Source organism: Fukomys damarensis, unplaced genomic scaffold (genome assembly GCF_012274545.1).
Source record: "Fukomys damarensis isolate Sample0158 unplaced genomic scaffold, DMR_v1.0_HiC HiC_scaffold_16, whole genome shotgun sequence".
Lineage (NCBI taxonomy): Eukaryota > Metazoa > Chordata > Mammalia > Rodentia > Bathyergidae > Fukomys > Fukomys damarensis.
The window spans coordinates 126,764,462-126,778,126 of NW_022900928.1; the positions used below are offsets into that span (position 1 = coordinate 126,764,462).

The window sequence follows — 13,665 nt, forward strand, 5'->3', positions numbered from 1 at the left end:
GAGCTGAATTCATCCCTTCGCTGCACTGAATTGCAACTGGGAATCTGTGGTTTCCGGGTCGTGTTGTTCCTGGCAGTGTATCACTGAGCCTAAGGCTGGGTGTAGGCATCCCCAAACGTAGTACATTCTGAGGCAAACATATCAGACAGCTGTGGGGATCCCTTTGCCTATGAACAAAGTAATCTTTCACCATATCATTCCAGCGTGAGCTCTAACTCAGTGGGTCACATGTGAATTCACATATTATTTCTCTTCCTGCACAGCTCACTTTGCATATATTTTGAAAGGATTCATGATGGAGAAATGCGTTTTGAATCCTGTGATAGACATAGAAACCCTCTTAAGATAAAATGTCTTTAATTTCAGCTTTAAAGGTAACACCTTCCTTATACCTACATTAGAACTGAATCAAACCTCCAGCTGTGTCTCAGACTGCATTTCCAGATCATGGCTCGTGGTCACACTTTTGTCTTGAATGTCTTCAGTTCTTTAGGGCCCCCACTTATTTAAATGACTCCCTCAGAACTCTAAAAGCTGAACTCAAATGCCTTCTCCTTGGCAATGGCACCTAATGTCACCAGGCAGCAATGAATTCTCCTTTCCCACTTGTTCCTTTGCCAGACCAGGGAGCATTGTGTGGTAACAATCATTCTATTCCTTTATTAGGTTTGATGTGTCTATTTCCCCTGTAGTCTGTGAGCTCCTAGGTGCCAGATGGAGCATGATTCGCATCTTCATTCCAATTGTCTAGCATGGACTCCGAGATCTAGTACTTACCAAAAGAGTGTTTATTAAATGCAGGATAAGTACACATTCTGTGGAAGAAAGACACTGGGCCCCACGAAGACATCAAGGATAACTGTTTCATCAGCACCATTTATTGAGTCTTGATACAATTTGCATACCTAAGTCTTTCAATGCTGGTAAATGGCCATGATTAGAGAAATTCTTCCAAACATCTGTGTTCTAGAACATAGTTTATTGTAAAAAATAAAACCTGTAAGACTGAGCTAAGTCACAGATACCCCTCGCCTTGATTTACCTCCGATAAGGCCAGACAAACATTGACCCTCCTAATTCCTGTTATTTGTCTCATGAATGATTAGCCAAACTGGACCCACGGGTCAACTGGAACAAAATATTTATTCATTGATCTTATGTTAGGTTTCTCTCCTTTCCTTGGACCCTTGAACTTTGACCTATTCTCAGCTTGATATAGTATGCAGCCCTTCCTTAAGGGGACCCTCCTGAGAATAAGCTAACGAGGAAACACTCTTTATCTACCATCTGCTCATGTCACTTTGATGGTTCACCCTATCCATCCTGTTTCCTCTTATCTCAACCTTTTTAGCCTTTTTCCTTCTTATTATAAAAGAAAATGCCCTTTCCTCTAAACATTGAGACACCTGCTCATTTCATGGTTGGAGAAGGACCAATGGTTGCTTTCCACTGAAATAATAGGTTCCATCCTCTGTGATAATCAGTTTAAATAAAGTCTCTCCTTGCCAATGTCTAGAACTTGTTTCTATTTGACAGTGCTCTTGGATGACTGGAGAGTTTTTCACTACACAAACATACCCACATTTTAAAATTAGTGAATAAAGTTAAATGCCCATGCATTTGACACTTTATTTGCACACATTCTAATAATACATCCCCCAAATTCAAAGAACATTGGTACATTCACCTCGAACCCTTATGAGGTTATCCTAGTTCACTTACATTTAGGTTGGTTCACCACCAGGCCTTCAGATTTCATTTTGGTTTTGTGCATTTTTCCTGTTTCCCACACTTAATGTAAAGGCCACAGCTCATGAGCCTTGGATAGTTTTTAGAATCCTACAGAGATTCTCTGGATTAGAGGCTACAGACTCCTCCTTTAACTCTGACACAGCATAGAGACTTGGGCTGTGGCCCTTTAGTGCATTAGTTACATCAGCAGCTCACAACTAGTTTTGAGTTTTTTAACCCCAGAGGTCATTTGGCAATGCTGGGAGATATTTTTGGTTGTTACAACTAGAAAGACAGAATCATTGGCGTCTAGTGGGTAGGTTGGGGATGCTGCTGAACATTCTACAATGCACAAGATAATCCTCTGCAGCAAGAAATTACCTGGCCTCAAACATGAATGGTGCCAAAGGTAAGAAACAACAATTTATATGAATGTTACTGTTTCTAACAGACATCATCAAATATTTACTTATTAAAAAATTAAAAGCAAGTCAGCAAAACTTACCTAAGGAATACATCTACATTTATCTAACCACACCATGGGTAATTTTTTTCTATGTAGTGCTTAAAAATTTTAGGGAAAAATGATCAACAATTTGGCAACAGGAATTTATTGATTTATTTGCAACATTAGTACAACATATATAGCTCCATCACACAGTTACAATACAGTATTTGTGCTTTGTAAGATAAGTAAACATTTATTTGAGCACAACAAAATTCTACACACAATAGTCTGAGATTGTTTAAAAATAAATATATGCATTTCATTTAGTAGCACGAAGAAGCACATTTCAGTTTGAGATGATGGATAGATTTTAAATTTGGTTCATGTGTCAAATTAAACATATAATCTAAATTTGGACTATTTGTATAATAAATGCCCAGTGAGCACTAGACAAGATTCCTGGCATGAGTAGATAGGGAAAAAAAGTATGGCTTATAGGAAAGCTTTCTTGGCATTTGAAAATGTGGATGATTAAGCAAGGCCAACATTAATAGTGTGGGGCCTTGTTTACATTTAAAATATCTTAGCAATCTTTGAAAATAGTGCAAAATCATAGTATTTCAGAAAATCCTTAGTAAACACCTCTTTGATCATTTAGTTGGAAGGAAGGAAAACTTACCAGGGAGATGCTACATATTTTTATTTTCCAAAAGAGTAAATCTCTGTCACTAAAATATTTTAAATGTAATAGTCTTTTTATTCCCCAAGCCCAGTGAGAATAGCATCGAGTGAGAAAGTCTGTCATTCTGACTTTTTATGTCAAGCACAGGGTTTTTACCTCGTGTTTATCACTATAAAGGCCATCAAAGTAGCATGTCAGGCTTGTGGGTGTCACCACTTTCATTACAACAAACCACTAGGCTCAGTGTCAGTGCACAACTCTAGCAAACAATCTCCTCATGGTTTATGAACATCTAAGATAACTCAATATATTATTTAAGATAATAGTCTCTCCATAATTTATAAGCGAAATAAAATGAATGTTTGTTTTATATATTCCAGTACGTAAGCAGACTTTAATCTCAAGAAAAACCTTTTTATTTTTTTAGTAAGAAAGCTTTCCCATATGCTACGAATTCTGTAATCATTTTACCCAGGTGATATTTTCATGGAAACAAGGAAACCTTCGCTCTCCTCTCTCTCAGGTGAGTGCTGTTAGTTTTCTGATGAACTAGGAGCCCAGAGGTTGTTGGGAAGTAGTGGAGTATTTACCCACGGATTGCAGAAAATGAATGAAATCACTTGGGAGAGGACACAGATACACCTACTGCATGTCTCTTCTTCTCCCCTGATCCTGGTTGGAAGGTGGAAATCTTTTGTATAAAGACCTGGAAGTTTCTTATCCATATCCTTAGTGTTTCTCTGGGCTTGCAGTGCAATAAAAGTTATAGAGTAGTTTATAAAACTATTTTACCCCGTGAAATTACGTCCAGTTGATTCAGAAAACTGGAGACATCTCATATCACTTTATATTTAAACATACACGAGTCCAGCTTTCCTGGGGCATGGGACTATTATATGCTTTCTAATTTGGGCCCCCACTGAAGTGTCTCTTTTGCCAGCCACTCCAATTCTCACTCTTTTGAACATACCCACGTGTTATACTGATTTGTGCAGACCTATAGTTTGGTTTCTCTCACATTACTCCATGTACATTGGACTTGAGCAGTACATTTTTTTATAGCTCTGCTAAAATGACATGATATACTGACAAAGTTCAGAGCATTGAGCAAACCACTACTTTCTAAGCTAGGATAAAGGAAAGAAATGCTCCTCAGGGCCAGACTGCCTTATCCCAGTTCCAGGAGCCAGTCGAAGAGACTTGGAATTCCCTCTTTCTGCTCCTCATGCATTTTGCAGTACTGGACGACTGCGTGAAAGATATCCCCCACCTTCCAGGACTTCCGGTGGACCAGTTGAACGACATCTAGAAACTAGAACGAAACACAGAGTTAGTGCCCTCAAATTACAGTGTTCTCTAAGGCTTGTCATTCAAGTGGCTTTCTAGTTGATGTGTGAGTATCTCTAGTCTCACTTACCATTTTCCAGGACAATCTATTTATTTTTTAGACATTTATTTTGAGCGCTCATTCAATGGAACTGTTTTTCTCATGGAGTTTTCCTTCATGGGAGGTGAGTAGGTGTGATAAAACTAATTATTTTTTGAGTGAATATTTTACATATTTAGTATATCATGGAGCCTACTCATCTCTGGCTTAAATACCCTGGAATAGGGCTATACGCACATCTCTTCTAAGACAGATAATTTCTCCTTGGACGTGCACATTTAGGTCAAATAAATTAAGTGCTAAAATTTCAGGTCAAGTCATTTAATCTTGAGCAGCACCTCTCCTCCCTGCTTGCTTTGATCAAGCATCAGGAGAGTTTTCCAAAGGACAGGGAAAGGAAAGACTCAGGAAATGCCCTTGTTACCTGGTTATCAGTATGAGCTTCAGCGGACCACAACCTAAAGGCAAAGTTCTAGATTCCAAGTGAATTGGAGGCTTAGAGAAACAGAAGATGGGGAAATCACTGCTGGCAGTTCTGTCCATGAAACTGTACAATAAAATCCAACATGCAGATTTCTTAAACTTTTTAGTCAGAGGCTTTTTAAGGAAAGTAACATTAAGAGCCAAAAGCTGCAGAACACAATTTAGCATATGTAACCTCATCCAGTTCTGAATACCAGCAAAGCAGACATTGTGATGTGAAAGACTGGGCTGTTGAGATACAAAGTTGGTGATGGAGCCATGTATGTCTAATACTCCAGTCCAGTGGCCTTGTGCTATGGCACCCTTCTGTATTTTGTAGGAGGAGAGGATGGCACTGATATTTATTTGATGCACAAAGAGAAATGATGAACTGAGAGTCTAATATCATTTTTCAGAGAGAAATATCTACTTGTTAAAAAGATGAGGATTGCAGATCAGTTATATTTTTTGATGTTTCTTTTTAGGAATTTTTTTTATTTTACACTTTGCATTTATTCATACTTCAGAGATCAGCAAGAAGTTTGCTAGTTTTTCTTTTAATTTGGAGTTATTAATTCATTTCAGCTACTGAGAAGTTGTCTCATGGAGAGCCACTATTACTTATATTCTTTCTCTCAGCTGTGACAGCATCCAATATTGAAACAGTTACAAAAACCAGGGCTTTACTGTACTCACTTGTATTGTATTGGTGTAATCAAAATAAAGTACTTTTCTAGGCTGGAAATGGAATACCTATTTTTAATACCTGGAGACAAAACCGCTGTCATAAAGAGTTCTGCGATGTGAGAGGGAGACAGATGGGAAGCAGATGGCTACCATATTATAGATAGTAGTATCTTATCCATCCTTTTGTATCTTGTGCTTGCCTCTAGAAAGTGGATGCTTGCAGGATGACTGAAGAGATGGATGACCAGTGCGAGTCAAATACATTCAAAGCTCTCAAGAAAATAAGGATGGGCATCTGAATTGTTGAGGGAAAACTTGAGCTAAGTATTCATTCTTAAATTTTACATAATGTATTTGCACATATGTAATTAAAACATAAACTTGCATAGCTATAGGATGCTCGCTCAATCATTGTCTACTGATAAAGTACTCCAGGAAAATTCTCAGAGGTTATGAATAGAGGAAATGGCTGAACAGAGCCGGAAGTGGGATCCTGGCAGTGTGTCAGGACCATAGCAAAAGCTGGTCATGGGGCAATTCTCCTATGACAGTGGCTGAGAGCTGGAGGGTGCATTCTGGAAGTGAGATGCTCTTCACCTCTTTTTACTTCTCACTACGTCATAAATGGAGAGTCAGCTCATTTGGCTCAATCATTTTATGTTAGAATTTCAGAGAAACCACTAGCTGGCTGGGACTGCCCCTTGTCCTCGTGGGCATCTTGTCTGATTCCTGACATTTTAGGAGCAGATGCAAACCCTTTCCTTGAAAGCTTTGCTTACACTGCAGTTCTTTTAGGCAGGGGACATTTCAAGTGGTTGTTAGTGACTTACAGAGATGGCATCTTTGCATGATTCAATTTACTGGCCTTTATTCAGGCAACTGCAAATCTGGGAAGCAGGTGTTCCTGATGAAGAAGACCTGGACATCCAGTTCTGAGGACTCACTGAGAAAGGTTTATACATTGTCACTTAGTTCTCTCTCACGATCTCCCCGAACAGTGACCTTCAGTGAAGATCATCCCCTTATGATACACCCTTTCCCCTTATGTGTCTTACAAATGTACACTCAATGCAAAGACTAGAGAGATAAGTAACACCAGCCCTAGTTCCTTTCTGTCCTTCTTCTGCAAACTCTGGCTCACTGGGCCATTGCTTCACCAATTTTCTTCTCTGAGTAATTGCCTGGGGCAGGAAGGATCAAAGCTCTGGGGAAGATGACAATATTCACTAGACCTTTCTTAGAAAGCTTGTTGGCTCAGACCTTTCCGGAAGTCAAACTTCAACTCCCTTTCATTTATTTGGAGTCATTCAGAGGGCTCTCTCTGTAGTGATGACGGCTGACCCAAAGTAGTAAAAGTGCCCTAGCGGTGAGGCAGTTCTACCAGGAATTTGTGGACTGGCTATGGGCTACAATCTGTCTCATGATTTCTAAGACAAAGCCGATATCTCAATAGAGTAACTTTTAAGAAAGTGATCTGTCCTCGATAAGAACAGCATTCTCTGAGACTTTGATGACTTAATCTCAGACATTGAGACCTTGAAACATGTGTGGACCCAATGAACAAGAGGGTTGCATATTTTATTTTTTAAAATTAGATAAAAATAGCCAGGCGTGGTGGTGCATGCCTGTAATCCCAGAACTTGGGAGGCTGAGGCTGGAGGATTGCTGTAAGTTTAAGACCAGCCTGAGCTACATAGTGAGTTCCAGGTCAATCTCAACTATATAGTGAGACGCTGTCTCAAAAAACAAAACAAAACAAAATAAAATTAGATAAAAATGAAGTAGGATAACAAAGAAATCAGATGAGTATGTTTGTGGCTCATAACTATGGGTTTTTAGAACCACATTCTATTTAGCACCTAGTTTTCATCATGCCAGTTCATGCCAGTGGCTTCTTGGTATTGTCTTACTCAGCTTTCCTATGTGATGAATCTGAATTTTTCTTTCCACTATATTGCAAAATAAAAATAAAAACCCATTCCCTGCCATTTCATGATCGACATTAATTGGGTTCCTTTTCTGCAGCTGCCAGTTGGCACTTCTTGAGCAAAGTGAAATATTCTATATTCTGTGACAGTTTGTCATTGGCTGTCTACATGAGGAACAGTATGTAGTAGATGACTTTGATATTCCCAGGTGCATTTAATAGATTTGATTGTTTACAAAATCAGACATTGGAATTTATGGCAGTTGCTGCAAGCTGTAGTATTTTTGGGAAACATTCATCTTAGACTTCTGAAGCCAGCCACTGTCTTTTGCTCCACGGCAGAATGATTGCAGTAAGCACAAGTGAGTTGATTCCCACATTCCTCCTGAAATTATGATTATAGCGCCACACTTCTTATCTTGGGCAGCATGTTGGGATCCTAGAGAGCTCTGTACATCCCTGATGGCTGGATCTTACACCCAAGGGAGTTTCTAAAGTAAGTGGTCAGAAAATCAGGTATTTCAATTATTCCCTGAGCTTGAGAGTCCTTGTTAGAGAACTCAGCTCACAGCAGTTCCTTATGTTTATCGATGAGAACCCTTGCTACCTAATTCTTCCTTATTTTTCTCTTCTGTTGCAGTCTATTTCTTGATATTGCTAGGGGAACGTTTATTTTCTTAGAAAAATAGTTCTGAGCAGTGACAAGCATTCTCTTTTAGAATTGAAAATCAGATGGCACAAACATATGTCTAGTCAGGGCATGGTTTACGTAATCTAGGTGTTAGTGAACCACGCTTCACTCTTGTACCAGATGGGGATTTATGATATAGTTATGCATAAAAATGATTATTTCTTTGAAAAGATGAATTGAAACAAAATCTCTTCCATTAAGGTCCCATCTAAAATGTAATTAATATTTGTATTTGGGGAATTGTAAGAGAAAAAGTTGTAAACCAGCCTCCTTTACACTTTTCAATGAATTTAGGAATATTCTTCTGATGAGAATGTTTGTGTTTCTCTCCCCATGGCACAGTGTATCACATGGGATGGGTCAAAGTGGTGATATACACATATATATATATTTTTTGTTTGTTTGTTTGTTTGTTTTTGTTTTTTGAGACAGGGTCTCACTATGTGGTTGAGACTGACCTGGAACTCACTATGTAGCCCAGGCTGGTCTCGAACTCACAGCGATCCTCCTGTCTCAGCCTCCTGAGTGCTGGGATTACAGGCAGATGCCACCCACACCTGGCCAAGGTGATGATATGTTTTACTTCATTGTTTGCAGGCTTGATGGTAAAACTGAAGGGAGGTTTATAAAATAGTGACCCACTCATCATCCTGCAAACAAAGGCATGGCACATATAGGAGGACTCCTAGATTTAATTGCACAGACAAGCAAGTGGGCTTGGGCATGAAAAAAACTATATCCTACTAGTTGATGAGAGAAGTAAAAGTAGGAGAGAGTGGAGAATGAATTAGCTCTTGTTTTTCCAGTACCTCATTGTATTGGTTGGTGCTGCAGAGATGTGGAGCTATTTGAATTGTGGACATAAAATAACATATTATGTAAAAAACATTTTATCTCAAACTGTTAGATTTTGGCACTGAAAATTAGAGTGTAATTACCCACTAAAAATATTAATTGTAAACCTAGGATCTTTTAACTCGCGAGAGACACTTTTTAACAAGGAGTGACCGAGGAGTATTTTATAGAGAAAGTAGTCATTGGGAATTTGGTTCAATGATGACTAACAGAGGAATCCCTCATGTACCAGAATCTCAGAGTCCCAGTTTGCTCATGAGCAAAAAGGAGACAATGGGGTCCATCCTGCTTTTTTCACGGGGCTGTTAAGAGACAAGTATGATGAAATACACGGAGGCTCCTCGGGGTGAAATGTGGAAAAAAATAGAGTGGCTTTAATGGGGCTTAAAAAGCCCCCAAGACTTTTTTTTTGGTCTTCATTTATTGTTCATATGTAGCTGTCCCCCCAAAACCTCATGTGCTATAGGTGAGGCTTTGAAAAATGATTGGATCATGGGGTTGTGATATTCACCAGTGTGTTAGCACACTGATGAGTTCATAGTGAAATATGATGTTGGGAAGTGAAGCCTGGTCAGAGGAGAAGGGTAACGACGGGTGTGACCTGGAAGCATCTATCATCTCCCTCCCTTCCCTCTACTTTCTGTCTGTCATCCCATGAGCTCTCTCTACTTCCTGTCTGATATCCCATGAGCTGTCCTCTGCCATGCCACCCTGTCTTGAAGCTAGGAGACTATGGACTGAAACTTCTACAAACTCTGAGCCAAAATAAACCTCTCCTTCCTTACACTGTAGGTGTCAGGTGTTTCATCCTAGCAAGGAATAAAATAAATAAGAGGTCAGGAATAGTATGACATGGTATGTCCTTACTAAACAAATTTACATGACAAAAGGGATTCATCAGTTAACTTGGAGGTAGTTAAAAAAAAAAAAGAATATCAGAGCAACCTAATCTAATCACACAGATCCTTTCAAAGAAGAGATGTTTCTATCTGCTGAAGGAAGACATCAGAAAGATTGACAGTAAGAAATATGGGCTATTCTAGAAGCTAAGAGTGGCTCTTGTTTGACAGCCAGGTAGGAGGTGGCGACCTGAGTCCTACAAATGAGGAAGGCCGAATTAGGACAGTGACCCAGATGAGCTTGTTTGCTTATTCTTTCTGGAACTTCCCAGACAAGACCCCAATCAGGTTGACTTCTTAATTTGTGCCTTGTCAGACCTGGGCAGAAATCAGAAACTCACTTGAGCCTCTGACCTGCAGAGCGGGGTGTCTTTTGAACTTGATAAATTTGTGGCAATGTATTTATTTAATGCAGCATTATTATCTTTTAAAAGGAAAAAATAAATTTAAATTATAGGGAAGGGTCTTTGAAGACATTGGCAGGTGGGTTCATTCCTTAATCTTAAAGGCTGAGATTCTAACACAGTTACTGGTACCTTTTAGAGCTCTGAAATTAGCATGGAAGTGCTATTAATTGTAATGTTGGTTAAGCAGCTATTCCTCAACTCTTTATTTCTAGAAGATAGAGAATGATAATGAGAAAGTTCCCCGACTGCAAACCTGCTTAGTAGAGAATATGTGTTTTCTTTAATTACATGTTGCAGCTTGCTTTAAAAAGCAGGGTGGCCTCATTGTAGAATGGGTCCCTTTTTCCCTGTGTTTGCTTTAATACGATCCCACTGGTGTGAAGAACAGGTGGCACATACACAATTGTCCCACGCCACCCCATGGAACAGTCATACATCAACCCATGGTTCAGACCTGCCCAGCAGCGAGGCCCTGTCCTTCACCTGTTAACTGAGTATTTTGAATAGGCCGAGCTGTGAGCAAGGAAATAACCAAAATAAAATTAACAGTATCTTTTCAAAATAACTTTGAAAAAATTCCCACCTCCTCTATTTACTTTTCTTGCCACCATCAACTAGTTAAAGCAAATTGAGAGACAAAGATTCAAGTTTGTATTTAAGCTGACAGCCCAACGGAAGGTTTGAAGGCTCTCGCCAACTTTGGAGGTCAAGAAAAGTCAAGATAAAACGCTTCCAACTCCTAGGTGTTAAGTGAGTTTTCAGCAGTGATAAAAACATGAAACTTTGTTGGTATCCTATCCAAATGTGGAGCGCGGTACCTTTTCAATTCTGTTTTCTTGAGATTTCTTGAAGTAGATCGTGGGAATCCCGAGCTCGGAGGCTGCTATCCACTGCAGAGTGGCGCGAAGCTCAGTGTCAGGACACTCTGGTTCCAGGTCAAAGTTGATCACCAGCAGGTTCTGTTGGTGGCTGGCTGCTGTCCCTGGCAGTCCTGAGGCTTGTTCTGCACACACACAACCACACCCTTACTCTGTTTTCCAATGGCAGATCCCAGGCAATCGTGTGTCAAAATTAGGGGAACATAGCTTACCCTTTATTCTTTCTGACTGTCCTTTGAGAATTTCCTTTTCTTCTACTAATTCACTTTGGGAGAAAACAAGAGTGCATGGTTGGTAGTGTTTAGGAAGAATAAGTCGTAAATGGAAGATGAGGTGATAGGTCTCACTGACCTAAAAGCTTCTGAAGTACATCCTAGATTTATCATTCTCATAGAGCAAAGTAGAGTGGGGAAATATCAGTGTACAAGGGATTTCCGGGTCTGCAGTAAATAACTCCTCCACCAGAGAAATCCAAGCAACGTGAATGGTTTTAATTAGGATAATATAGGTAGGAAAGCCTGAGAGATGGATTTTCCTGTTCAACCTCCCTTTTGTTAACCTTTACAGGGCTAACAGTTAAGGGGAGATTTTGGGTAACTGGTTTTGATTTAGAAATTTATCTTTTTTCTTCCATTTTACTTCTCATTTAATGGACCTTATGTTTCCATGCTGTCACAATATTTTTTTCCATACTACAATAGTCACTTATGTTTGCATTTTAATGTAGGAAAATAATTTTTTGCATGTATATATTTTTTTTAATCTGAAAGAAGTTGAAAGACAAACCAGTGATATGCAGAATTTGCATTTTATTTTTAAAAATTATTTATTTTTAAATTTTATTGTTTGGTTTTTTTTTTTTGAGACAGGGCCTCACTATGTAGTTGAGACTGACCTGGAATTCACTATGTAGCCCAGGCTGGTCTCGAACTCACAGCTATCCTCCTGCATCAGCCTCCCAAGTGCTGGGATTACAGGCATGCACCACCATGCCTGGCCCGAACTTGCATTTTATAGGAAAATATCCTTTTTTTTGGTACCGGGGATTGAACTCGGGTCCTTGTGCTTGCAAGGCAGGCCACTGAATCACTGAGCTAAATCCCCGGCTATAGCAAAATATCTTAATGGATTGAAATTATTGTTTTTTATTCCTTTCATCATGAAAAAGTATAACAGGGAAGGAGTACTTTAGAACTAGGGAATCATAGCTGAAGTATTTCATTAACTATAATAATGTTTAGTATCAGAGATGTTTTTGCATGATGTGTACTTATTAAGAGCTTCCTTGTACACAGTGAGAGAACTCAGTGAAACTTAAAAAATAACAGCATAAGGCACAACTGTGCAAAGGAAGTGACCATGTTGGGGAGACTCTAGATGGCCTATATTTTTGTACTGTCTAGAAATTTGTAATTAGGATTTGAAGAATATGTGTTTTGTTAGAAGATTTTCCCATATTCTCTGTTACTACTGATATCTGGCTGATAAATCCCTTTGTGTTGATGAATTACATCGATAATGATAACTTTCCCTGAGGTTGAAGAGTCCTGTGCAGTGATTCTTTCATTTCATACTAGTTGTCTGTGGAAGTGTCCATTCCCTAAGAGTCCTGAATTTCTGCTATATCTCACATGAGTGCCGAGAGTGATAAAGCAAGTGGTTGTCAGTTTCTGCTAATCTGGGAAAATGGATGCTGAGAATGGGAGGTGGAGATCTTGTGTTCCCTGCAGATAGATTTTTCTGAAGTCATAGGCATCTATAGCAGAGAAAGATGAAAAACGTAGCTAAGAAAGTGTTTCCTGCTGGGGAAACATTCATTTTCCACAAAGCAGACTTTTTCAGTTCTTCTTAAAAAAGAAGGTAATGTGCGTGTTCATCTCTGCTTGTGAAAATGGCTCTGTGTAACAACAAGGGAGGCACTGCAGCCTTCAGTCACTGAGGTATACACCTGATTCAATGATGAAATGAAAAGACTTTAGATACAAATGACCAAGAAAACAAGTTGGGATGAAAATTTAGTCCCTATACTTCTTTTTTATTTTCTTAAAGTTTCAGAAATATCCAACTAATAAGTTAAGTCATAGTTGTCAAACCTAGACTTCATTTAATTTTCCAGAGTAACCCCCAATTTTAGAAGCAGTCCTGACCTCATGCTGCCCTTCCCTGCTGTGCTATGCTTGATGTTGCATCCATTGTGCTTCTCAAAGTAGTTTCTGCTTAGGTCTTTTATAAGTCCCCATACTGTGGAGAGCAGAGTCACTGGGTAGGGATGACACATCTTTGTCATGGCAACCAGAGTCACCAACATATGTAGTAGTGATAATCCCAGCTGTCCACAGCAGTGAGAAAGGCACTCACACTTGATTCTATTGAAGTGACCATATTCTACAGCGAAGCCTAATGAAAAATCTTCCTTGGGTGGCAGGTACAATTTAGATGGAATTTTTGGTAAACCTCATGTGAAATGTTTATTCCATAGGGAGCATACCTGAGACGAGAAAACAGGGGCTAATAGGGCAGGGGCTATTCGAGGTCTGAATCCTTGCTCCAGGGACACGAACCCACAGCAGCACAGACACAATGAAATCGGTGGTTGGGTACAACCTGAATG

At 39.4% G+C, this 13,665-nt stretch overlaps 1 protein-coding gene across 5 annotated transcripts in view; it reads right to left on the reverse strand.

The window, feature by feature from the left end:
• Positions 1-3,903: 3,903 nt before the first annotated feature.
• The window catches only part of Sphkap (SPHK1 interactor, AKAP domain containing), a 166,740-nt gene continuing 156,978 nt past the window's right edge, over positions 3,904-13,665 (reverse strand). For all 5 annotated transcript variants that reach the window (XM_010608140.1, XM_010608138.1, XM_010608139.1 and 2 more), the window contains 3 exons: positions 11,267-11,319; positions 10,995-11,179; positions 3,904-4,173 (listed from right to left, as the gene is read on the reverse strand). In XM_010608140.1, coding sequence (XP_010606442.1) covers positions 4,030-4,173; positions 10,995-11,179; positions 11,267-11,319 — 382 coding nt within the window. In that variant the 3' untranslated portion in view covers positions 3,904-4,029. The remainder of the gene's footprint in view (positions 4,174-10,994; positions 11,180-11,266; positions 11,320-13,665) is intronic.